Raw genomic sequence first — 19542 nt, 5'->3', positions numbered from 1 at the left:
ACAATGAGAATCACATACCCAGCATCCTCACCTGGCTTGCAACTGTGGTACAGGATTCCAGCGCACATACCCTCAAAATAAATTAGGTACAGAGTACCCAAAACGCTTGCACACCAACAAAGTTCCTCTGCCATAGCATTCAACAGTCCCCCACCCCAGTGCCTGAGCTCCTGGCACATTGGCCATGGGCACTCAAGCATCACCACCACCTCACAGGAATGAGCTGCCCACATCTGCAGATGATGCCAAAGGCCAAGGATATCAAAGTAGGATTCTGCAGTAAGGTGATCCTGATCTGTGTAATGGACATAGTGGGTCCAATTCACTGGATCCAGTCCCTTGGTCATTCTTAAACAGTACCTAAATTGAAATTACAGCTGGAATACAGGATCCTCAGTCACCAACAATAAAGCTGAATACTTCACCACTTTCCAGGCCATGATTATTAAATAACTCTAACAGGAGAAAATTAAAGAGCTCTGTACCGTAACTGTCAAGAACTTTGCAGTGGGGTTGCCCAAACCTGAAGACGATACACATCTTTGACCTAAATCAGAAAAGGAGGGAAATAATCTTGGCTCTCTCATTTTCTAGGAAAAGCTCTAAACAGTCTGCTGCTAGCTCTAATAGGGTATATAAATGCTCTTGCACTTACACTGTCTCCCTTTACCCTTCCTTCTTGGGGAAAAGCAGACCTAGATACTTAAGTAAAAAAAAAAAAAAAAAGGCAAGGAAAGATACTTCCTTTCCTGAGAGTAATCACTTCTTCACTTCTTTCCTCTGACATGCTTATATAGCACTCAGGTTCTCTGGGTTTTCTGAACCTCCTTCCTGTTGCCCTTAGTGTTGCCCCCCTTACATTGTGTAGTGGGCAATTTATTCAGGGTTCAGGATCCTGCCTTGTGGCAAAGCCCCAAGAAATTCTGGTTGGCTAGCCTAATCTGCTCACCTTGCAACAAAGACTGACTCATACTTTTTTCAGAACCTTTCATATCACTAGTCCAGCTGTTCCGAAGAACTAGTTAGCACAGATCTCTTTACCTGTACTTCCATAGCTCTTCTCCTTTTCCAGGTCCATATTCATTTCCTGGTTCATGCTTCCTGGAGCCATCTTTAACCGACATCTGCCTTCACCTCCCAGGTTCCCAATCCCATGACTCCAGGATTTGCTTTCCCTCCATGGGGGATGTGACCTGGTCCTGGTCCAACAGTTTAACACTGGATTATGTCACACTCCACCAGAAATCTCTCCCCTTGTAACAAGGGTTTCTCTTGCCTAACACTACCCTAAAAGAGAACAGAGGGCAATACATCTGATGTATTTTAAACTTGTGATTCAGAAGGAGATGATCGGCTCCCTCAAGCACCTTTTTCTCACTAATCTAGCGTATTTATACATCACTTCAGTTTAGGTGTCTACATTTTGTTCAATAAAATTAGAGCACTGTTTCTCAGATTACACATATGATTACAAATGGAACACTGAATGAATTCTGAAATCCACAGATTACTTCTAAGCAGTCTGTGGCAGGTCTAAAAGAAAACCAAGTTCTTAAATGCTATATAGGAATATACTTCTGCAACATCTATAAAAGAAAGCACAGACAAAAAGAGTTAAAAACTACTGCACTGGACCTTTTTTACAATGATGATGATGGTCTTGTATTGTTTACTATTGACAAAAAATCATACATCAGAGTGTAAGAATAGGCCCTGACCATGAACATACTGTAGCCATCCTGTACCACATATCATAAATTTGCTTCTTAATCTGGCATTTTAAGTGTTTAATTTCCATGGCGTTCAGAGAATTCTTTGCTATGTTAGACAGACCATTAAAGTGCCTGCTCTTGCTGGTTTAGTAGGTAGGCACTTCCTTGTCCTTTTTAACATTAACAATGACTTTAAAAGTCACTGTTTACGTCACTGTGGGAACATACATTTAACAGCAAAAAGGGATAGCTGGAAAGGTCTGCTTAGCTTAGGTAACTTATGACATGAAAAGTGCAGCTTGAAGTAGTAACTTTAATAGCCACCCAAAATGCCAATAAAGTGAAGCTAACCCCGAAGATGAGCACCAACACAGTCATCATAAGTACATTCGCAGAAAAAAAAAAAAAAAAGTGGTACCTGAGCAGTGTGTGAGTTTTCTGCTCAGGAATGAATTTTATTTGAAGCAGGTCACATGCTTGAAACGGTGTGATTTTTGTTTTAAATAACTGTGTTTTCCGGTGGCTGCAGACCTTTGGGCTTGATCTGGCAGTTACTGAAGCTATTTTAGAAAGTGCCAAAAAAGAACCCAAACTTTGACAACAGCCTTTAAAAATGCCTGTAGTCTAATAACGGTCTCAAAGATGTGACACACATTATGAATCAGCCCCATAAATCTATCCCCCAGAGAATTTATTCTGACTTGAGTGGAAGCTCCCAGTGAAGAAGTTCCTCAGAATCCAAATGGCTCGACCCCAAATAAGCTGTTCCTCCACTGCCTTGCAGTCAAAAGGAATTACTTTTGGGACAAGCCTCTCTTTACTCTCCCGCTTCTCCCCGATAAACTTTACCATAAAGACTGAAGAGCCGGGAGGGCGGACGGACGTGCTCTCCCCAGCTTTATCCAAGCCCCTCCCGTCCCCTCCCGCCGTGACGGCGATGGCAGCCCGCAAGGGCCGGGGCCAGCGGGCGCGGGGGCCAGCGGGCGCGGAGGCTGGCGACAGGCCCCTGCGGCGGCCGAGGCCACGGGCCGCCTCTCGGCGCCGCCGCTTGGCCCGCCGGCCCGTATGACATCATCGGGACGGCTCGGTATCGATCCCCGGCGGGTTACCGCTGGGGCGCTCCGCGCGGCGGCGGCCGCTGCCACCGCGCCCGCCTTACGCGTTGAGGGGGAACGCCGGCCCTGCCACGGGCGGAACGGGCTGACACTAACATCCATCACTGCCGCCATGCCGCGCGCTGACGGTTCCGCGGCGGCTTCGCGCTGAGCGTGGAGGAGCCGCTTTGCCGGCTGCGAGGCGGGAGGCAGCGGGGCCAGGGGGAAGGTGCGGTGTCCTAACGGCCCCGCGGCAAATACGGCCTCCCCGAACCGCGGTACTTTTTAAGGAGCCCTCCCTGTCTCAGGGGTTAGGAAGAAGGAATTCATCGGGGGGCAGTCGGGAGGAACGGAAGAGAGCCACGAGCGGGAGGATCCGAGCAGCGGCAGCTGAAGAAACCGCCCGGTCCCTCGGCTGACGGGCTGCGACGTGCACCGCGGCGGCCGCTTCCTAGCCCCCATTTTAAGCGAAGGGGGCGGGAGGGGGAGTTCAAAGGCATAAACAAGGAGCGCAGGACCTAATTCCTCCCCCTCCCTTTCCTCAAACTAGCTCGCCCAGGCTCGCCAATAAATCCAGCTCGACTATGCATCGCGATGGGAACGTGCTGCCGCGGAGGCTGCCTTCCCCTCACTGAGGAGGCTGCCGCCGCCGCCGCCGCCGCCGCTGCCGGTGGTGGTGGTGGTGCCGGGGCTGCCGTCCCCTCACGGAGGAGGCTGCTGCCGCGGAGGCTGCCTGCCCACCACTGACGACACCGCTGCTGCCGCGGAGGCTGCCTTGGCCTCTCTGAGCCGGCAGCAGGTGCTGCCGCCGCCACCGAGGCTGCCTTGCCCCCATTGAGGCGGCCGCCGCTGCTGCGTTACTGGGAGAGATTGTGCCGCTGCGACAGGGGAGGACGGGGCTCGGCGCGCAGGGAGGAGGCGCAGTGAGCATGCGCCGGCCGAGCCACTGACTGGATTCAGTCAAGGTACCGAGGCAAAAAAAAAAAAAAAACCAACCACACACCCAGGAGGAAAAAAAAAAAAAAAAAAAAAAAGAAGCAAAAGGAAGGTATTGAGAGAAAGAAGAATGAAAGACGGCAGAGGAAAATAAAAAAAGGTTGTAAAAGAGACCGCCAGGATAAAGCAGCCCTCGGTCGGCGGGAAGGAGCAGCTCTGGCATGTGGGGATCTCCGGCACCAACAGGTAGGAGGAGAGGGGCTGGGGGAGTCTGGGGGTGCCGAGGGCTGCCGCAGCTGCAGGTGCGTGTGGGGAGGGCTCCCCCCCTCAGGAAGCGGGTCTGGGGGGGGTGATTTCTAAAGAAGCTGCATGATGGAAGTGTTCGCAGACAATGCCTCTTCCGCTCTCCCGAGCTCCCCGCCGCGGGAGGCTCTCGCATGGCTCCGGCAGATGCGGCTGCCAGGCAGCGGCACCCGGCTCCCTTGCAGCGCGGCGCAGTCCAGCCCTGCATGGCCGTGCGTGGCGGGGAGCGGGTGTCTCCGCCGGTGTCCGTGCGAGCGTGTGAGTGTGTGTGTGCGGCGGCAGGGCCGGCCGCGCGGCGGGGACAGCTCCACAGAGGAGGGGAAGCGGCGGGGCTGGCGGGAGGGGGGAGGGGGAGCCTGATTTCATGGTTTTAAAACGATGCCATGATCTGATCAGCCTCTGTTTACACAGCAGCAATCAGGCTCTTTTGTGGACGGTAAGAATGAAAGGATTTTGCTGGGATTCAGTGGGAATATCCTTTGTGCACCCGAGGTGGCATAGGAAACACTTCGTGTGAATAACGAAGGAGCCTGATCATGCCTGCTGTGGCTCCTGTCCCTGGCTCTAGAGGGAGAAAAAAAAAAAAAAAAAAGAACAAATCAACAGAAAAAACCCAGCAGCAGCAGACAGTTCTTTAATTTATTTTATCTTATTGCATGAAATGTTTTCCGGTACGATTCACTGTGAGGAATAGCGGGAATTGAAGAGCCCTAATTAGCTAACAACAACAACAAAAAATGTTTATTTAAGCATAACCAAAACCAGCTCTCCCGAAAAGATGGGCATTTTATTTTGGGTGTGTTGCCTGCTTTTGCTCAGTATTTACACTGACCGTTGCTTATTATGAATTATGTTGAGGCTTTAAAGATTTGCATTAAAGCCGGGGGGGGGGGGGGGGGGGGGGGCGGGAAGACCCTAAAGCATAGTGCTATCGACTGTCTGGCATACCTGTTTATTTGAAAGCCTAAATGATAAAATTATGGTTTATAGGAGGAAGGGAGGGGGATAATGAATATTGTTTCTCTTACAATGTGCATGAACTAACACAGTGTGATTAATGTGCTTTGGTGACTTGGGTTAAAAAACATAAATTCTGCAGGGTTTCTTTGGGTGTGATCCGTATCAACACAGTAGCTTGCCTCTAAAACATTGATAAATACTGTAGCCATAAAATAAATGTAGGTAATGTCAAAATATCAGCAGTCTTTGGGGATTTTTAAAAAAGATGTAAGTGATTAGCTCTTGGGCTTGCAAACTGGGAATCTTTTGATTCATAAAATCTCTGAGGCTTTAACTGTAAAATTATGTATGCTACCAAATATAAGAGGCACCGGTCAGTTCTGAAACTGTAACAAGCCAAATTGTGAAATGCCAATAATCGATCATGCTAAACAGTAAGTATAAAAAAAAAGCCTCATGATTTTTAAAAACAAACAATAGTACTCAAATTTACAACTTCATTTGGTTCTCCATAAATTAACATCTTTGTTAGCACTTTCTGACATCATTTCTTGTTAACTTAAGAACTGATAGCTCGATTTTTTTTCAGATATTTTGATGGCATGACAAATCAGAAAGAAGAGGATGTACTGTATGACTAGACACAAGATCAGTTCTGTTTGTGGATTACATTTTCAGTAAGATGTATGGATCTATTTTTTCCTTGTTCTTATATATAGATCATGAGACTTGACTGAGGCAATATACATATCATCCATCCATCTATGGCGAACTACAGCCATGCAGCTGACAACATTTTACAAAATCTCTCTCCTTTAACAGCTTTTCTGAAACTGACTTCACTGGGTTTCATAATAGGAGTCAGTGTGGTGGGTAACCTTCTGATCTCCATTTTGCTAGTCAAAGATAAGACCTTGCATAGAGCTCCTTACTACTTCCTGTTGGATCTTTGCTGCTCAGATATCCTCAGATCTGCAATTTGTTTCCCATTTGTTTTCACCTCTGTAAAAAATGGCTCTACTTGGACGTATGGGACTCTTACATGCAAAGTGATTGCCTTTTTGGGGGTTTTGTCCTGCTTTCACACTGCTTTCATGTTATTCTGCATAAGCGTCACCAGATACTTAGCTATTGCCCACCACCGTTTTTATACGAAAAGGCTGACCTTCTGGACTTGTTTGGCCGTTATCTGTATGGTGTGGACTCTCTCTGTAGCCATGGCTTTCCCCCCAGTTTTAGATGTGGGCACCTACTCGTTTATTAGGGAGGAAGACCAATGCACTTTCCAGCATCGTTCCTTCAGGGCTAATGATTCCTTGGGATTTATGCTTCTTCTTGCCCTTATCCTCCTAGCCACACAGCTTGTCTACCTCAAGCTGATATTTTTTGTTCACGATCGCAGGAAAATGAAGCCAGTCCAGTTTGTTGCAGCAGTGAGCCAGAACTGGACTTTTCATGGTCCTGGAGCGAGTGGTCAAGCAGCTGCTAATTGGCTGGCTGGATTTGGAAGGGGTCCCACACCTCCAACCTTGTTGGGAATCAGGCAAAACGCGAACACCACAGGCAGGAGAAGGCTACTGGTTTTAGATGAGTTCAAAATGGAGAAGAGAATCAGCAGAATGTTCTACATCATGACATTCCTCTTTCTGACCTTGTGGGGTCCCTATTTGGTAGCCTGTTACTGGAGAGTTTTTGCAAGAGGGCCTGTAGTACCAGGGGGATTTCTAACAGCCGCTGTCTGGATGAGTTTTGCCCAAGCTGGAATCAATCCTTTTGTCTGCATTTTCTCCAACAGGGAGCTGAGGCGCTGTTTCAGCACAACCCTTCTTTACTGCAGAAAATCCAGGTTACCAAGGGAACCTTACTGTGTTATATGAGGGAGCATCTGTAAATCTTTAGCCTTGTGAAACACTACCATCCTCTGCTAAGCAATTGTGGCCTGTAGCCATGTCTTGAGGAGAAAATCAAGAATGGGATGTCAGCAGTTGTAAGGATTTGGGCAACATTCTGCAGTCTTTGCAATAGCTCACCTCTAATCCTATTTTAAACCTAATCATGTTCCTGCTGACCACTGCTGAAGGTTTGTAATTAAGAACAAAGGACTGAACTACTGCCCTGAATTCCTTTATGTGGTTGAAATCTAGATTATGAAAGTAGCAGGTGCTAAGTATCAGTGCTAAATGCTGTGTATATCACTACATAAATAAGACCATCAAAAAGATTAGCATTGGACATCTTAATAAATTAAGTTGATATGAGGTTAATGTGTTGATAAAACTAATTTTAGACATCTGAAGACCTTTAAAACATTTCATACAATTATTGTTTTGCAAAGACTGAAAACTGGGGACTCAAGTACTGTAACTGATTAAAGATGTGCCATGCATTATTGGATTATCACACTTACAAATCTGTTTGCCTTGTGAGTAAGTTTTGGGGAGCATTCCAAAGCAGTATTTTTGTTCAGATTTAGACTTTACTTTTTTTTTTTCTTTCTTTCTTTCCCAAATATATTACTCTTTCTAAATACCATTTTCCTTAACAGTGAAATTACTAACATCTAACTGTATTCTGTGGTTTTTGCTGATTTGGTATAAAGTTTAATAGATTCTTATTTATATTTTTTAAAAAGCTAGATATCAGTCTGTTAGGCAACGTTAATGATAATATCCAGTCATAACTGAACAGTTATAATTATACAGAATAAACACATGTTGCCTTAAAGGGTTATCTAGTATCTTCCATTTTGTTTAGCATTGAAGCAAATAAGCAAGGAAAATTGAATCAATAACTCTGGTCAGTCATTTGGGAGTGCATGAAAGATCACTTAGTCCTCTTGTTTCCTTTTTTACTCCTATGGTTCCCAAAATCAGTATGCACATCACTGGGATGATATGATTTTTTTCTAGGTGTGCCGCCCTTTCTAGTTTGTTCTGAGAAACACAGGCAGTTGATGTATGTTTATATTTTAAGACAGCTGTCATGGGGAGACCGCAGCCTTAGTATGATATCTTGCACAATTTGTGAAGCATTTATTCTACTGAAGGCACAGTCTTGTTTATATTTTCTGCACATTTTGGTGTATTGGTTGTTTTAAATAATTTAAGTTTTAACTTGTGAAAACATATAATATGATTTCTTAGTATTTTAGAAATACATTAGTCTGTGAGTCTTTCCTTCTTTAAGATACAGATGTGTGGATTTCAATATAAAGTTGCATTTGCCAAATTTACCTGTGTAGCTTGTTAATTTTCTTGGAATAAAATTTTACATTTTTCCAGTTATACAATTAACCTTTTTTATTTTGTCTAGTGAGCTAGCATGAAGTACTGAGAATGTAGCCATTATGAATTATTATCCTTTGCAGTCACTGTATTCCCAAACTGTAAATGCATGAATGATGGGGACCACAGGATTGATAAATGATATTATCTACAGTAGCACTATTGTGTAGTTTATCATAATTACCCATCTATCTGTTCTAATATATCAGTTATATTTAAAGTTACAACACAGTATTTGACGTTAACTTCACTGTTTAATTTTGGAAAATGTGTATATTTGAAGCACAACATCATGAGTTGGTCAGTCATAAAGAACATGGATTTTTCTTAATTTTGGAGAGACAAGACTAGAGGTCTTAATTCAGTATTGGTATATCTTGTCTTTTGTTGTAGTTTTATGACCAGCAAGTTAATATATACTTACACAAGCAGCAGTCAATAATGGAAATGCTTAAATTTGTATGATAACATTATACAACATATGCAACAATTCAGAGAGTTGTGGCTATATGTGATCAGACAACTTGATCAAAGATTTGGTGAGCAATCTGTTTGACCTCACTTACACTTTTATACTGAGGTTGATTGGTTGAGAGGCATGGCTTTATATACTGTGTTGAAACAGAAAAATTGCTAAAATGAGTCCTCATCAGTACAAGAATGTTTCAGAACGTAATTTGAAACGGGACCAATAAACTCTACCAAAAGGACTTTTTTATTACACTGAAAAAGGCTTTGAAATTAAGTTAGTTAAGCAGTTGTCAGAGATAGCAAGAGTGAATAAAAACTGAATCGTATGTTGAGAAAAATTCTGAAAGTTATCCCACTTAAGTTTATTAAAAGGTTGATTGGCAATAACTTCAGTCTAATTTCTATAAAATAGTAACCTTTACAAGGAACATTGATATTACATATTGTAATAAAGAAGTACGTATAAATAAAGTTGTAAATAGTGTTATAGCTGTAGAAGTAATCAGTTCTGAAGATTAGCCAGAAAATTTTCAACTATGAAATTTCAAAAGCTGCAACTTTGGGGCCTGACTAACTCCTAATAAAGTCAGTTGGTGTTTTCCCATTAACTTCATTTGGAGCAGAAGCAGGCCCTAACATTTCTATAGTACTATGCTTCTGAAATACTAAGAAGGATGTATTTACTATGCAGTGGGAAAAGAAAAAAAAAATTAAAATTATTTCCCTGGAAGTTTTGCAAGCAGTAACTGATGTAAATTAAAATAATAAACAGTAAACAAGTCTGAAAGCAAATATTTTGCTAAATGTTTTTCTTTTGATATGAATATAATTCCTTTGGGTAGCTGAAGAATACGCAACTGTGTTACTACCTGACAGAGGAGAGGTACTTTTTTTTAAGTGAATTTTTATAGTTGTTCCAGCAAGAAGTCTTGTGACAGAAGTATTTAATTTTATTTTCTCCAGTGTTAAAAGAACGAGTGGATGTTCAGTGAAATTAAATGGCAACATATGAGGAAATGTTTTATGCAAAGTTGTTACTCAGTGGAACTCACTGATACAGGATGTCAAGTAGTTTAGAGAGATTCCTGCAAGAATTATATATATACATGAATTAAAGCAGTGCTTGCAGTTTTTATCATCAGTGTCAAATTTTGATCCTCGTCATCATATCAAACCTAATGTATTCAAGTATAAATTCAAAGGAGCGAGAAGGTTTACTCCAATGCAGTGCACTGTTGTGTCACAGTATGAAAAGCCTTTTGCTTTCATTTTAGTACAGGGATTAAGCTGTTGCCAAAGGTGGAATACAGGGCCAGTAGGTTACTCTTTTCAGAACAGAAAAGAATATCACACTATTTTATATCTGCATTGATTTTTAATGCTCATGGGTAATGTGAAGTTACTATTAATTTTCCTGGTGGCAGAAAAAAAGAGTAAGAACAGATTCCCTGGAAAAAAGTCTGTCTGCCCCTGTTGCTTTCCTTCCCTCTGTTGTCCCACTGGCCCTTTGGCAGCCTGTCCATTAACCCTTCTTCAAGATTAAATGTTTCATATACTGAGTCTTATATTTCTCCAGCTCCTTAAGAGGTGTCTCAGCCATCCTTCCTCCCCAGTAGATAAGGTCCTGCAGCTACTTTCCAAGATTTGTCAGTGCCTGCATTTCTTTCCTGCACACAGAGAGAGACTGCCAGCAAGTTCCTTCCAGCTGCCTTTGTAGTTCATTGAGTCATCATTCCATGACCCTTGGGATATCTCTGGGTATCTCTGTCTTTTGGCTTTAGTCATGAAGTAGATGCTGTTTAGGTTATGCAGAGAAAAATAAGAATGGAGAGGGAGCAGCAGGAAACAATTTCCCCTCTCCCAACTCCTTCATAAAGAAATCACTTGTTACTGTTGCATTGCTCAAGAGCATATGATTTTTTTAAAGCGTATTTAGTGCTAATGACCCTCTAAATGAGTAAAATGTATAGTTAGCCAATTAATGCAAGGTTTTTGGTACAACTACAAAATCTTATTATAAAATGGCTTTCCGTTAGTCTCTAGGCCTTGAGGGCAGAGTTGTTCAGCGTATCTATCTCCCTGTAAGCCCATTGAGTTTGTTCACTTGTATTGTCTTTGCTTTGCCTTTCAAGCATGTGAACATTTTACTTATATCAATAGGAGTCCAGTATTGCAGCAAGCTGTTATTAGTCATGTGTTAAAAAAATAATATAAAAGGGAATTCTGATGATTTTTGAAGTGAATTAGAGAGGTATTTTGACAAACAATTGTTTTTTTGGCACATGTTGAATAAAACTGTGGGTTGCTGGGCTCTTTCATAGTTACGCAGTCAACTCTCAATTATTGAAAATAGAAATGGAGTAGACTAACCCGCATAAAGCTAAAACATAGGTAATACAAAGCGTATGCACATTAGATAAGAACTTCCTGTGTTTATTACATTTATCGAGGAATGAAGTTAAGCTGAAGCAAAAAGTGAGATCAGAAATTCAAAGAAAAATGGTGGGTGTTTTTCCTTTTTTTCTGCTTTGTTTTAGCATAGCACTGCTAATCTGCAACCTGGGTTACACACCCACAGACAACCAAGAGTTGACTGTACAATTCTGCATACCACATAGACAACTTCCTTCTAGTTTATATTCATTGAGAGCAGTATAAGTGCACACTACTAATCTGATTGACTTTTCAGAGAAAAGAGGAGGCTCAGTCTGAGATACTGCTCTTCAAAACTAAAATTCAATATATGTTCTCTGCATTTGTTTACTGAAGTCGTTTTGAGTGTGGAAGAGTCAGTGATCTAAATCAGTAATGATCATAAGCAGTCTCTGGCCATGACCATTAGCAACAGGACAGAATGACATTTTGCATCCAGCAAGAAATCAAAGAGTTTGATATTACACACCATGACTTTCCCTGAGTGGCCTGAAAACAGCCCATGCTTTATATTTAGAAAAAAAATGTGGTGAAGTTGTCCATTTAAATGGATAAAGTCTTTAACTAGCCAGCGTGGAAAAAGAAGGGTGAATTTTAAAGATTGCTTGTTATAAATAGCAAAGAGTTTTTGTGGTGGTTTTTGTTTGTCTGAACTGTGTAATTACATAAGTATATGATGATCAAAGGAGTGCCACAGTAAATGTTAGATTTTTTAATAGTCTTAAAAGGAAATAAGTAACAACAATCTTCCGCCATTTGAAATAAAATAATTGCAGTCATTCATGTTTCATAAAATTTAGATAACAAAACAATTACTGTCATTTTCAGTACTTAGTGATTTTATGTACTTGATGCATTTAAAGCACAATACCTTTAAACAGTGAGTTGGCTGATGCAGCCCAGTGCGAGACTTACTCTTCACATCACAGTTTTTGTACTATGTTTTGTATTTAATAAGCACAAGAGATATAAAACCAGAATTCATCTGATGTAATCTTCAGCTAACTGCATTAGCTAAAACAAAACTTCTCCAATTATTAGGCAAATTACTGTCTCAGAAATTATTCAAAATTATCCTTGTGCTAATTCACGGAAATTCTACTTCACCTTTATAAAAGAGCTATCTAGTTAAAGATGTATATTTTTTTCATCCTTTCATTGGTTGGCTAAGGCAAGTTCTGTTGTAGTGTGGAGTTAAAAATCCCAAGTATGAAATGATTCATTTCAATTTCAATTATTATGCTACCTATATGTGACATTGTTGTAGTCACATTTTAAATAAGCCCACAAAGTTCATGGTTGAAGAATGTAAATAATCACTTTTGATGCAAAAACCAAAAAACCACAATCACATGCTTCCAGTATATTCTTTCTTTCATTTTCATGGAATGTTAAATTTTCCATTTTAGGAATGCTAAGGCAAACTGAAAAACAAGTGTGTTGGAGGGGAGAGAAAGAATAGCCAGAAATACATCTGTTAAGGTTATCTTTGCAGTGAAGAAGGTTATCATATATGTATTACACTTTCTGCCTGGTTATAATCTATAAGTTTGCCTACTTTTTGCCAGAGTGTATATGTGGTGTAGATACAATTCTCATGCTAACATCCTTACACAAATTGAAGAAATTGCTAAAAATAAAAAGTTTTGCACTATAACAATATGTGGTGTAGATACAATTCTCATGCTAACATCCTTACACAAATTGAAGAAATTGCTAAAAATAGAAAGTTTTGCACTATAACAATCTCAGTGGATCAGGTCCTTGAGATAGTTTAAGAGGATGGTACAGATACTTGATGACTACTCTAGGCAGCAGGTTGGAGGATACAACAAAGTTTTCACCCTTGTTTATGAGTCAGATAAAGTCCTACTGCTGTCCCCTAGTGAAAGCACCTCCCATGGAATTGGCCAACCACAGGCCTGTGACCCACTTTATGTTGAGTTTCAGTAGGACTGTGGGTGAAATTCAGCAGTGACCAGAGATAAGAAATGCCCAGGCAACTTTCATAGGCTACAGAGAGGTGATACAAGCTTGTCTTCTCAAAACAGAAGTAACAGAAGAAACAAAGGCCCAGAAGTAAAGGTTTTTTGTGAGCTTGTTGATATTACATGCCCTGTTGGCCCCTCAAAAGTGACTGAGAAGATCTGATTTATTCTTGATTTGGGGTATTTTTGGAAAATGCATGCCATCTCAGCTACTCCGTTCCATCCCACCTATTACCAGTTGAGCATTTGATTTCATGCTTAATCAAGTTTGTTTATTCTTTAAAAAAAAAATTTGATAATAAAATGGATTTGTAGCTTTGCACTGATCATGGAGACATATATCAGTGTATGTGCGTGCTCATTTCCATAAACATGTCCTGTGTTACAGACACACAAATTCTGTTTTTGAAATTAAGGCACTCTACAATTTTATGTTTCTCTGAATTCTCTGTCAAGCCCCTTAAGCTTTGAAATTTCTCCTATTACTTGATCCAAAATGCTAAATGCAGATTATTAGGGCACACTGCAGGGAACGTTTGATTTCTCTGACTGCGGGACTGTTTGGACATCTTGAAGACTGAAGATGTGTATTCAGCTCCTGTATAATTTATGGTAACCACTGGGCAATAGAATTGGTTATGGTGGGACTTCTAGAATAGAATATTTCAGTAACTGCAACTTTAAATTACATTGTAAGACATCTAGCGCAAAGGAGAAATGCTCCTTTTGTGAGTTGATTATTTAAATAGAAAGTAAACACACACAAATGAGTACAGTTCTATAGGATTTTGATTAACATATTCAGTCATAGCTATAGCAAGATGGGCATAAAGCAAAAAAGAAAAAGAGAAAGTAGTGTACCATTTGATATGTAATCCTTGTAACTTTGGCTCAGTTCCTGCAATCCCTACTCAAGGAAGAATTTCCCTCTCTTTTGTGGAAACTTGTATAATAAAGACTATAAGATCTTGATAATTTATGTAACTGTTTGTTTTTTACTTGACTAGTTCTCAGTGAGAGCGTGGCATAGCAGGATTTTAAATGTAATCACCATCATAGTCTATGTGCAAAAGCAATCTTTTGATTGGTTTCAAGAGGGAGTGTATACACATAGAGAGAGACTTTTCTCAGACTCTCCAAAATAATGTAGTGTAGTTGATACCAAGTAAGGACAGCTCAAGCCCTGGTGGAGGGCGTGGAGTATCACACACTAGAGTATGATTAGCGAGTATAAAATCAGATGCAAAGAAGGTGAGGGCCATTTAGTGGTAGCTTCCTATGCTAACAGTTGTAAGTAATACTTTTCGACTCATCTGTAAATCTTCTTGTAAGTTCCCAAGTGGTGGTAAGGGCATCTGCAGTAAAGTGGAGTGTAGTGCTGTGGATGAGTCCTTATCCCCACTTCTTTACATAGGAGCAGACTGGAAGCAGCACACATAGGCTGGTTACTGCACCAAGCACCTTGCATTGTAGTAATATTCACTAAATTCAACAGCCCAGGGATTTATTTCAGATGGATTATTTGGTCACAGTCAAATTTTTGAAACTTGTTTTTCTTTCAGTGTTTTCTGTGAGTAGTTTCTGTTCTTAATAGGTGGAAATAAATACATGTAAAGGGAATAAAAAGGTTGAGCAAATCCTTTTCAGCCCAGTCTTGGTGTGAGCAATTTCGTAAGGATGGAGATAAGTGTGGAAACCCCTCACAGTTTTACCACATCTCTCAGACACTCTTGTATTTCAGCATAGTTAGCATACATGCACACAAGGGGCTCAAATGGTCTGCCTCAGTCAGCATTCAGTCTCTCTTTCTAATGTACATCTCCAGAAAGACACACCATTGTTTGTGGAGACTCTTCTGTATTGATGAGCTTCCTCTAAGAGGCACATTGTCACAAAAGCTGAGATTTGTTGTATCCTTTTGTATTGGAAACAACAATTCATTTTTGTATCTTTTATATTAAAATGTCATGTTAAATTTGCTTCTTAGTATTATAATTTAAAGGCAGTATGACCAAAAAGCTCATTGTCCCCTCCCAAACAGGAAGACCACCAGTCTAACTGGTAAACACAGTATCTGTGGGAATATTTCCTTTGGCATCAGTTAAATAAATGATGATACAATAAAAATTATTGCAATATTTGATTATATGAAACCCCTGAAAGGGTTAATTTCCTGCTTTGACATTTTCCTTATGTAAATATCCTCATTCCATTTCATGCAAGATGGGTTTGGCAAATGTGGATACTTTGGGTGGTATTGACATCTAAGTTATGCCATCTAAGGACAATTGCTGGTTGCTAAATATTTTATTCATGTAAAATTCAGAAGAGACTGTGTAAAACTAGTTACCACAAAAAACCAGTCAATGTTTTCTTAAGTCATTGACTTTGGTACCTGGGTATTGTCAAACTTAGCATTCAAAGCTAATACAGAATTAGAAACCAAGCTGTCAAGATAATTTCTAGTCACTGAATATAACTATGAAATGTTATTGTTATCTATATTCTACTTGACTGCTTCCTTGCAAGTATTGAAAAAGTGCATATGATAAGACTCAGATGGAAAAGCCTTGACCATACTGAAATTAGTAATAAAATGCCTGTTGCATTCAGTGAAGACAGGATTCTATGTATAAACCTTAATTTGTAAAAACAATGGATGTATGCCATACAATTGATGTGTACACTGCACTCATGTATGCTCAACATGTCTAAGAAATGAGGTTTTAAGGCCCAGTTCACATTCTTAAGATTTTCAGTTCTGTTTCTTTATGTCAAGGTCTTCATATTTTGCTCTTACATCAATGAAATCTAAATTCCTGTTGTAATCTGTATTTGTACAACCATGTTGCTTAATAGCCTCCTTATAGACAAGTACCCCTTTGTATTAGGTTCTGTGAAAATGCAACCTCTGTCTAAAAGCAAACAATTAAAAGATAACACAAGATGGGTACAAATAATTGAGATTCCAAGGAAATTATGAGATGGTGTTGGTGAGCATGATGGGCATGGAGATCCCAACATATTCAGGCTTTTTTTTTTTTTTTTTTCAGAGGGAGAAAGATGATTGAAAAGGAAAGTTTTAAAATAATTGAAAAATAACAAGGGGATGGATTCTCAGAAGAGAAGAGCAGCTTGGGAGAAAGTACAAAGGCTGTTTCCTGAAAATCTAATTGCCAGTGATAATTGTCAGTGATAGCCTGTCAACATGAGCAGATTGGAACCTCTTGATAAAGAAAGAAAGATGATAGGCCAAGAAGAGCAGAATGAATTCGCATTGAAACTGAGGGAAGAACAGAAAATAAGTAGTGATTCACAGCATTAGATAGAAAGAGGTTATTAGAGGTCATGTTGAAAGTAAGGTTCTATGAAAACAATTGGTGAAAGCCAGGGAGATTGACTCCAGGTAGTAATTGCAGTCAGTGAGCTTAAAAAGGAGAAGTAGAACAAGATGACAGAATAGTTGCCAGAATAAGTGGGATACAGACCCCCCTCCCTTTCATTTTTTTTTTGTTCTCCCAATTAAGGAAGAGACTGCATAATACCTGAATTGTTATAGGAGACAGAGGACAGAAGAAGGTGATGAAACCAGCAAAGGAGTGGTTGGGAGACAGGACTTGAGACTGGAAAGGGTAGTGGGAGGTGGGGGTAGCCGAAGGGAAGGCTGACAGAAAGACCAAATTTGGATGAATGTCCTTGGGGTAAAGTGGGGAGATGTGAATCTGAGATTCCAGGAGATGGAGGACTCTGGGAAAAATGGAAAGGATGACAGGAACAAGAAAGGGGAATGTCAGAGAAAGGGAGGGTGAGAGAGAAGTGATGAGCAGTTGTCTTGCAGGAGGATGGCAAGAACCGACAGTGAGGGTTGCCCAGACAGGAACAGGTTGCTGTTGTCTATTAGAGGTTCTGCTTATCAATGGCGTTATGCTAACCCATGGCAAAAGGAAGCAATGCCAAGGGATTCCAACATTAGCGAGGTCTGAGCAACTGTGGTCTCAGTGTCCTGTAGCCTGTATTACATCTGAGTTCAGTAGGAGCTTGAAGAAAGACTGAAAAGTATCCATTATTTATCATTCTTTCCATTTTAACATTTTTGCTCTTTTTGTAATGTTACTCTACTAAGAAAAACTACATGTTCTTTGTGACACTATGTATTTAGAGTATGTTGGCCCAGCAATTTTGATAACTTTCAGACAGAATGATAGCTTTTCAGAACAGTGAAAGTGCAGTTTCTGTGCAATTTGAGAGCACTGCAGTGTTTTATTATCATTATCTCCCATAATGGTGGTATCTTGGTCTGGTGAAGTGACCGTTAGGATGAAAGCCAGTAACTTCCAGGTTCTCATTGCAGCTTTGCCACTAACATAATTACATGGGTGACCTTGGGTGATTTGTATAGGCCAGCTTTTCAGCTATCCACTAATTTTAGGCAATTCAAGGGCATTTTGGGTTCCCAGTTTAAGACACTAGTGAATCAATTTCCAAGGGAATGTAGCACCTATAAATATAGCTTATATCAATGTAGTAGGTGTATAGGTAGTAAAAGCAACCAAAAATATGATCTATTTAACTTGTTTTGCCAAGTCTTGGCCTTCTGGAGGAAATTTGAACTTCCACTTCTCAGACTTTTCCTTCCTGAGAAGCTGAAAATATTCTGTGAAGAAAAGTTCTATTTCCTCACCAGTCTTCAAGATTAGGACTAACAGTATTTCCAGATAGTCTTCCAAAAATAAGTTACCCAGATTAATGGTCGTCTTGAAAATGTGGGTTGAAAACCTTTTTTCTGCATAGCTTGCCAGTTGAATAAAATGGCTAATAATATAACTTGAAGGATGAGAGACTTTATTATATAATGTTTCTAGATTTCTGAAACTCGTTATAAATCAGGATTTACCCCCTGTAATTGACAAGGCCATGGTAAGATGCCCACAGCTGCCCTAGGCAAGCAAATAATTGTTACGAGTTTTTTCAGTTAAAGGTTGATGAGACGTTGTGGTGGTCAGCTTTCATTGCTGACAGTAGGCTGCAACCCGAAAGTTTGGAGACAACTGTGACAGATGATTTGGGATGTTCAGATAACCTCATCTTGCCAAGAGATACGTTCATTAAGTTGTCAAAGAGCTGAAATGTATGCATTGCCCATCCATCTGGCATATAATTTAAATACAGCTGAATTCCTGACCTCAGATATGATATAAGCATTTCTGAGTAGACATGACTGATAAATTTGCATAAACAGAGGCTCTTAGAATAAAAATACATTTTAAAAGGAGAGCAAAAAACCCACTTCTGAGATCTAGAGACTCATGACAACATTGATAGATGGTAACATACTCAAATAAAAGAATATTTTACTGAGTACTAAATAATATTTTTTAAATGTTTGCACAGGATTTTTAGTACAATTAGTAAAGTCTCTCCATAGCCTGAAGAAAGGTGTCAGCAGAAGTGCCTGAAACTGAGATACTGAATTCATCACAATGAGTTTTCTGAGGGCTGAATAGATAATCTGCATGATTTTAAATATTAAAAGCCTTTGTCAGGGTAGATGTGCCTGCAGAAATGCAAGCTGGCAGTTACACATGATTAAGTCACAGTTGTCTGGGCGATTCCATATCTAGGTTACCACAACGTATTATAAATAAAAACAAGTATTGATACCTGATTTTTATTTTTTTTTAAGATTCTGTCAGGCAGCAATGCTGTCATCAGTTAGGTGGATTTTAGCAATGTTATTTTAACACCTTAATATTTGAAATTTAAATTTGAAACCTGATCATACCAATACAATGTTAGATCCAAACCTGCAAAACCCAGGTAATATGTAATGACCCTATGGGAATGGTAGGACTGTGGAGACTAGGTGTGTCCCTTGGGGGTCTGTATGAGCAATCTAGGTTCCCTTGACTGTCAGTGGAGCTTCAACAAACAGATTGATAGTTTGACTGATGGGTTTGGAGAAAGGTTCTCTGAATTCTGGAGGTTTTCAATGTAGGCATCTAAATCAGAGCCTGAGGCTTGATGATGAACACTCTTTCAGTCTTTCTTCAGGTCTCTTTGTGAGAACACTAACTCACTATCAAGACTGAATGTAACAAAAAAAAAGACTGATTCTTTCACTATGCAGGAGAGCTGGTGCATGAATTTAAACTTCTACACAAGCAGATGGCAATATTTTCTTCTCCACTCCCTTTTCTCTGCATGGAGCGTATCACTGTCTTCAAGTCACGAATCTAGGTATATGTTTATTAAAAGAGCTAATAGCAAAGCTTCCCTCTGCTGTATGAGCAGTTTAAAGAGTGATGTATTTCTCACAGTCTCATGACCATGTTGAAAAACTGCTTCACTTGTGGGCACTTCT

General features: G+C 40.3%; 1 protein-coding gene across 3 annotated transcripts in view; it reads left to right on the top strand.

Annotated features, from left to right (window-relative positions):
- The first annotated feature begins 3842 nt into the window (after positions 1-3842).
- The window catches only part of GPR85 (G protein-coupled receptor 85), a 47973-nt gene continuing 32273 nt past the window's right edge, over positions 3843-19542 (top strand). Inside the window, exons 1-2 of one of the 3 annotated variants that reach the window (XR_012633429.1) lie at positions 3843-3988; positions 5595-5689. Coding sequence is in view for 2 of the 3 variants with exons in the window: in XM_074903117.1 (XP_074759218.1) it covers positions 5770-6882 (1113 nt within the window). In the remaining variant the exon portion in view is untranslated. Of the gene's footprint in view, positions 3989-5594; positions 16051-19542 lie in introns of those variants that run through there. The other 2 variants (XM_074903117.1, XM_074903116.1) reach the window with 2 other exon arrangements.

The sequence above is a fragment of the Athene noctua genome, chromosome 3 (assembly GCF_965140245.1).
Source record: "Athene noctua chromosome 3, bAthNoc1.hap1.1, whole genome shotgun sequence".
Lineage (NCBI taxonomy): Eukaryota > Metazoa > Chordata > Aves > Strigiformes > Strigidae > Athene > Athene noctua.
Note: the sequence above shows the minus strand (reverse complement) of the source record. Positions and strands in the feature narration are given on the sequence as shown.